Here is a 7,736-nt window from a genome sequence, read left to right as displayed (position 1 = left end):
ATGTATGTACACAACTGTCAAATTATCCAATATTGTATGTGTTATTCGGGATTTAAACAGTGGATAAAGTCTAGTATTGCATTCCATTTTTTTTTATGGCTTTGACTATGAGTAGTAGACAATGTTCACTGTGAAGCCTGGATATAAATTAAATTGTACTGTAGAGTCCTGATTTCAACAAAAAAAATAACACATGGATCCTACTTTTTTGTTGAACAGGTATTGAATGTAGTATGGGAAAATAACTCATGTCAAGTTTACCAATTCAATGTGTCTTTACAGGGAGATTGGTTGGTAATTTTTGACATTATTTCATTTAATTTATATGTTTACTTCAGTGCCAAATATAAATCAGAATTTGAAAATATTATCCAGCACCTGTTTTCGTCCATGCATATCAAGTCAATAAATTTCGCTAAAAACCATTGCAAGATATTGTGTTGGATACAGTAAAGGTAAGATGTGTTCCCCAATGTTGAAAGCTCAACGATATGATCAACAGTAATGAACGCCCTGTTCCTTTAGATTTTATTTAAGTATTAATTTTGTATCAAGATTTGATTTATCCTTTATGTCCATCAATTCAAAAGAAAAAACGAAATTTCTACTTGTAAAAAAAAAAATGAATCTTTCATTTTTTTTAAAACTTTGTACGCTTTAAAAAGAGAACAGTGATAAAAAAGGTTAATCTAATCAATCTTTTTTTTTGGACATTGTTGTGTACGGACTGTCAAAATTTTCAAGAATATCAAAGTCTACACTGAAACTTCTACTTCTTTGATTTGATCAAATTGCTGGAAAGACCGTAAGCTTTTGATGCCTGCCGTTGTTTAATACATGTAGCATATATCAACTTAAAAAAAAATATATATGCACAAATGGTCTGTTTCATTTTTTTTGTTTTGCTCGGGTGCTGTCTCATCGCCGTTTTAATCATAGCACTAATAAAAGTGAAAGAAAAACATCTCGATTATATTTCATCGAAAGGAAATAAAAGACAAAAGTATTCGGGACTCAAGCAAGCCCAATATGTTATTCAGTTGTAGACTTCAACACCACTTTCTACCAGTGCAAGTTTTTTTAGGATGTAGAAGGAATTCGCTAACTTTCGAAAGAAGTTCTTCAACATTGATCATCACGTTAGCAATAGTAACATCAACCTCAAAGACTAAATTTACTTAGTCTCGAATTTGCAGAGTTCGTTGTGTAGCCGACGATCCGATTTGTATTTAATCTGTCTTCAGTTACCACGAGTTTGATAGACATTTATATATATGTATATATTTGACAGTACGGTTGCCGTAGTAATCGATCTGCCAGTAATGTAATAATTTTAGCAATTAAATGGCCAGTCTGTTGTACAGACATATATTGAGGTTACTTGCATACCATATGCATAACTTTGGAAATAACAATATAAAAGGCCGAATTCTGCCAAGTTGTTGGTGAGTTTTAACAAACGTTTGTGATTATCAATGTGACATGTGTGTATTCTAACTGCATAATACACTCACATAAAGTTTGAGCAGAGACGACTGTCATAATAGGTTGTGATATGATATGCTCAAGTAGAGTATAAATATCATGATACCAATGCTGCATCTATTCTATTGCCCTGTGATCAAATTAGATAACTAATCTGATGTCTATTGACAGAGTCACACAAGACATCGCACATACAGTAGAAGCTTTAGTTATATGCATGGAACGATTTCCCCCTTTAATTGTTCGAAGTGAGCACGTAAAAAAGAGTTTTTTGCATTTGCTAATTGTACTTTTGACAAAAAAATCTATTAAAGATACCATAAACTTATTGACATATAAACATGTCAGCCAGAGTTTGAGCTTGTTTTGCTATATCTATAAAAACAAGATTGACGAAAAAAGGTCATTTATTCAAAATCATAAAATGCAAAAAAATACAATTTGCAAATAAAACAATTGACATAAAAGTTCATAATTAATATGCAATTATAATACATAATTTATACGAAATTACATCAACTAAAATCATATCAATTGAATAAATGACAAATAATAGCAAAGATGGGGAGAAAAATCTGCCCAACTAAAAAAAAAAAATCTATTAACAAAACTACTTGTAAAGATAAATAAAGGGAGGTTTGCGGGTGGGAAATTTAAATTTCACGCAATGTTTTAGAATCACAAGTTATCAAGGCGAAAGTTAATGATAAAAGGAAGTGCACACATGGCACGTAAACTTGTGTTGACCCCGCAAGATCATTGACCGATAAGAAGTAAGGAATCCACTCACATCGTTTTCTACACGTGAAAAAGTGATATACAATTTAGACAATAAATCAAATAGCAATGTTATACAAATCTGACCCCAAGGTCACATCAGAGACATCGTAAAATTTACAACATAAAGTTCTCATTCTTTTTATTAGTTAAAGCTATAAAACTACAAAGTTAATCTTCCCTGCTGTCTTAAATTATTTTATTCCGCTTCTTAATTAGCAAATAAAATTGGTTATATTACCATTTAATGGATATATTTTGATTATTCTTATATATATTTCAAAGAACATTTTACTCATAGTTAAAGCCTGAACTATTTGATGTGTGGATGGATGGATGGATCTTATTTTGTCTCAGAAACCACAAGCCTTAGTTTTCTGAAATAATCAGTTAATTAATTTAGTAACGAAAACCTGTAACGATACGATTATACCTAAAAGATGAACCAGAACATACATGATGGAAACCCATCAACGATTACATAAATCAAAACACACATGAGACGTAACTAATTCAGCCCATAAAATATCACTGAGAAAGTATACCCCCTTTCAACAAAATCTTTAAAATATGAAAAAAGGTCATGTATCAACGGACGTAATAAAACAAAAGTTTACTCCTGATTTTGATCAAACTTGTATTTGAAATTTACAAAGTCAGTAATAGGACAGTTGAGCTTTTGGTTTTGCCATTTTGTTAAGGTCTTTCCTTTTTGAATATTCCTTTGAGTTCAGTATTTTTGTGATTTTACTTTTAACGATTAAGTTTTACGATTTAAGTTGTTGTTATGGTCTGTTATAGCCAGTCTGATTGTATTAAAATTGTATTTGTACAAGTTTATTGATTTTAAGTATCATATAAATAGGATTTCTATTCACACAAAACCATTAAACATCAAATGGACTCATAACAGCAATGCCGGCAACGATCTTTCTAGTCGCTATTATTTCTATTGGGGCTACCAGTGCACAAACAGGAGACAATGCTAAATCTTTAGTCACAGATTTGTTCACTACAAATAAGTATCAAAAGAAAGTTCGCCCAGTCAGAGATCAGAATGACTTGCTTGTGCTTATGGTCGATTTCCATTTAATTGGGATAAACGGAGTAGACGAAGCGTCACAAAGACTCACTACTACTGGTTATTTGAGCACACTATGGAAAGATCAATATCTGGAATGGGACCCAACAAGCTATGGTGGAATGATAAGTATAAATATCCCACAGAGTTACGTGTGGAAACCAGCACTTGCATTGCAAAATGGATTTACCAAGCTACAGGAATTGGGCAGTAGTGTAATCAATGTAAATATTAATATATCTGGACATGTGATATGGGAACCTTACGAAGTTTTTGAATCGAAATGCAACATTGACGTTCAATATTTTCCGTTTGATCACCAAACATGCAATATCTCGTTTATTGACTGGTCCCATCATGCATTTGAGGTACAAATTCAGGAGGGAACCTACGGAATAGTAACAGATGAATTAGAAGATGATGCTGTATGGACTGTAATCTCAACCAAGTTGTATCATGACACATTTGACTTGGAATCTAGATTAACATACTCTGTCACGATTAAGCGAACTCCAGGATTTTATGTTTTAAACATAATCGTACCTGTTATATTACTTGGCGTTCTGAATCTCTTCACGTTTGTTCTCCCAGCAGATAGCGGAGAGAAGATGGGATACTCTATCACCGTTTTTCTGTCATTTGCGGTATTTTTGATAATCGTGAATTCTGAACTTCCAAAGACGGCAGGATCCATTTTTGGACAGTACATGATATTTCAGTTAGGAATTGCATTGTTTACGGTGTGCGTTACTGCAATACAACTACGATTTCATTTCAGAACTGATCCGGTCCCTCGTTTGCTATCAGCCGTAATGGCGTGTCGATGCAAAAGTAAAAGAAAAATCACCGATAGGAACGAAAACGAAAAATCGGATAGAGATACAGATGAGAGTAAATTAGAAGAAACTTGGAAGGACTTTATTTCTTTCTTAGATTTCATTCTCTTTTGGGTTTCTTTTTTGGTTGTACTTTCTTTTACAATAGTTGTATTTCTTAAATTGAGCTAAAATAATGTTCTCTCAAATCAACTAATGTCTGTTTTGTTATAAAGTTACTGATATGTATACTTTCTTATGTTTTGTAAATTATTATGTGCCTTAACTCTAAAGTAGAAATGTAATAGAACAGAAAGTTAAAAAAACCCACCAAAAACAGCATTTGTTAAAAGTACTTCAATGATACACGCATGTATCTCTTATTTTTTCCCGAAGTAGGCAATATTAAACTTAAAAGTTTAATAAAAAATATGTATATAAAATAAGTTAAATAACGTCGTCTCTTTAACAGCTTTTAGAAATTGGGAAAATATTATACTACATATATTAAATTACACACTCGAAGAAGGAAATCAAGAGCACCAACGAAAGCAACGTCTAAATAAAGATTGGACTTATAAATTTCCTGTTTTTTATTGTTAAATTTTTGTTTATTTGTATGTGATTGAAATAAAATTGCCAGTTTATTTTCTTGTGTATGCTATTTTGATATTTGATTGCCATGTCAATATTAATTTGTTTTATCAAAAGTTGTGAGCTCGTAGCTGTGATGTCTTTGTCGAACGTCTTGATAAAAGAACTGACATACAGTCTCTGTATTAAAATAATAAAAAGGTTTACTGATGAAATGACCTATGACGACCTTGATAAATGCGAAACGCAGACTGAAATTTGTTGTTGTTTCTAACCGAAACCACGCGCATACACTACTCTCATACATAAAAAAGAGCAGAAGGGTTTCAATAAAAATAATGCATCATCTGTTGGTAAGGTAATAAAGGTATACTAGTATGCAGGGTTCATAAAATATCTATACCAACGTTTTCTTCTACTTCAAAATCTAAGATGAAGGAAGACATCCGAGCTACCTAAATAGATATCAGAAAAAGTTGTAAAAGGGCTAATAAAACAACTCTCAAACCAAGTCACAAGTCCAACAGGTCGACTTTTCCGAAGTGACCGTCTTGACTTGTGAATAGAATATTAGAATTCGAGGCAAAATCTATAGTTAAAAGTCATCTGTGCATTTAATAAAATGACCGAAAACTATTCTCAACTATACCTCACTGTACGGCCTTCAATAATGAGAAAAGCCCATACTGCATAGTCAGCTATAAAAGGTCCAGAAATGACAATGTAAAACATTTCAAACGAGAAAACTAACAGCCTTATGCCTGTCCAAAGTCATTAGTTGATTATTGAGCATGAGTAATATTGGGTTATTATCGTTTTTTGCTCATATAGTTGTTGTTGGAACATATCTGTTATATTGTTTTTTTCGGAGATCATTTTGTTATTAATTAGGTCGTTAGTTTTCTCATTTGAAAAAAAATCATATTTTCCATGTCTATTCCTTTTCTAATCAACTATACGGTATGGATTTTTCTCATTATTGAAGACCCTACTATTGCCTATAATTGCTTACACCAATTTCATTTGAACTTTAGTGGATAGTTGTCTCATTGGCAAACATACCATATTTCTTTATTTACAAATAAAGAAACATTTTCAAACATTAAATATAAAACAAAAATGGCAAAAAACGTTCTAAAGAAACCAACGGACGATTTTCCTTTTTCTTTTGGTCATTTTCCATTTTTGATGGTGGTGTTCCTTTCGCACGGTCTTGCGATTTGAAAATTTCTTTGAATAGTACTCGTTATTGACAATCATGGCAATACATATACTATTTGACTATTCCAAGTATGTAGTGACGTTTTAGATTTCAATAAACGTGACAAATGTATTACTGGTAAATTGAAAAAACAGGCGTCCGTCTGTCCGTCCGTTCGCCAGGTCTTGTTAGCGCAGGGGGCAATTCTTGTCAATTTTTTTTTTATAAAACTAGTTAATAACAGCAATACCTCGGACAAATACTATAATGGAGTACGATCGAAATATGCCTCTTGGAAATATAAAATATGTGCAATGTGGGGGTGTTGGACTTTAAGTTGTCGATACCTATATTTTTGCTTTGCAAAAGAAGATGTGTATCTCAGATCTAAGAACTTCTTTCAAGAAGGGAGAAAAGAAGGTAGCAATATCCTTTGATACGATATTCCCCAACTAAAGAGGGGTGCTGCTCACAAGGAATCATTTAGACCAATAGTTCCAAGTGGTGAAGATGAAATCATCCCTTCGTTAATTGTACGGATGCAATCACGAGTAGGTTGACTGTTAAACAATATCCGTTTCACAGATGATATCGGATATGTTCTGAACATAAAAATATAGGTATCGACAACTTAAAGTCCAATACCCCCACGTTGCACTTATTTTATAAAAATATAAATTAGAATGTAAATATTTATACTGTTACACAATGACATAAAAACATCTTAGTCAAAATGCAAATATGGTATGTATGGGTGCAGCATATTATAAATTATAATATTTATTCTTGAAATATAATAATATGTTTTCTTGTGACAGACACAGTCAGTATCTTGCAGGAAAAGACACTGAACCAAGGGGATTAAAATTTATGCTTTAGTCCTTGTACTACACATTTTCAAAACTTTTTTGTATGCTTTCTGGTGACTCATCAAAGCTACAGCATTGAAAAAAATGCCAACATTACAAGTTAATTTTGATTAATTTGACCTATCTCCTTTTCATTAAAACCCAGGAGCTTCAGGGGGCGTTTTCCCCCTGGACCCTCCACGGAGCTTCGCCCTCGACCTGACCGGGGGCCTGAGCGGCACCCTGGACCCCTCGCTTGATCTTCTTCTTTTCAACTTCAATCAGTTACTACAAAACTTATTGAAACCCCTGTGTTCATTAATATGTTGTAACTGCTATCCACGAACATGACCTACTGCAGTAGACTACTTACCGGGTTTGTAATAACATGAGCAACACGACGGCTGTCACATATGGTGCAGGATCTGCTTACCCTTCCGGAGCACCTGAGATCACCCCGTTTTCAGGTGGAGGTCGTATTGCTTAGTCTTTAGTTTTCTATGTTGTGTCTTTTTATGTACTATTTTGAGTCTGTTTGTCTTTTTACTGTTTACCCATGGCGATCTATATATTATTAGTAAATGGATTTATCTAAGGGAAATTCAAGACATTTTAACAAAAAGTAAGGTGGCTCGCGGGTCTAAATAGGATTTCGCTATTTTTTCTGTAAATGAACTATAACTTATACTAAATAGAAAAATAAAATTAAAAGATTAGTCACCGTTCATTACGCTCACAATCTGCCTATGAAGAAGCATTCACTTGTGTTAAGGTACTTTTTCTGTTGAACTAATAGGAGAAGTAGATGTAATATCGAAATAAAAAAAGAATTTAATTACAGAAATCGCTCAAATTTTACAATAGTTTAGGTTAAGTAAAGTTTTTTTTTTGAAAATAATAATAAAAAATATAGGTCACCGATGAGTTAAGAAAGA

General features: G+C 32.7%; 1 protein-coding gene across 1 annotated transcript; it reads left to right on the top strand.

The window, feature by feature from the left end:
• The first annotated feature begins 3,177 nt into the window (after positions 1–3,177).
• LOC139515348 (acetylcholine receptor subunit alpha-like) lies at positions 3,178–6,818 on the top strand. The gene is made up of 2 exons (XM_071304914.1): positions 3,178–4,234; positions 6,772–6,818. Exons 1-2 carry the CDS (start codon positions 3,178–3,180, stop codon positions 6,816–6,818), a joined length of 1,104 nt encoding a protein of 367 aa, XP_071161015.1.
• Positions 6,819–7,736: the final 918 nt, after the last annotated feature.

This window comes from Mytilus edulis, chromosome 3, assembly GCF_963676685.1.
Source record: "Mytilus edulis chromosome 3, xbMytEdul2.2, whole genome shotgun sequence".
In the NCBI taxonomy this organism is placed as follows: Eukaryota; Metazoa; Mollusca; class Bivalvia; order Mytilida; family Mytilidae; genus Mytilus; species Mytilus edulis.
Note: the sequence above shows the minus strand (reverse complement) of the source record. Positions and strands in the feature narration are given on the sequence as shown.

What these genes read in the sequence shown, in the direction of transcription:
- LOC139515348 (XM_071304914.1), top strand. Translation starts at nt 3,178, where the DNA reads ATGCCGGCAACGATCTTTCTAGTCGCTATTATTTCTATTGGGGCTACC. An exon ending in GGATAGAGATACAGATGAGA is followed by an intron (nt 4,235 to 6,771) that starts GTAAATTAGAAG and finishes TTCTTGTGACAG; the next exon opens with ACACAGTCAGTATCTTGCAG.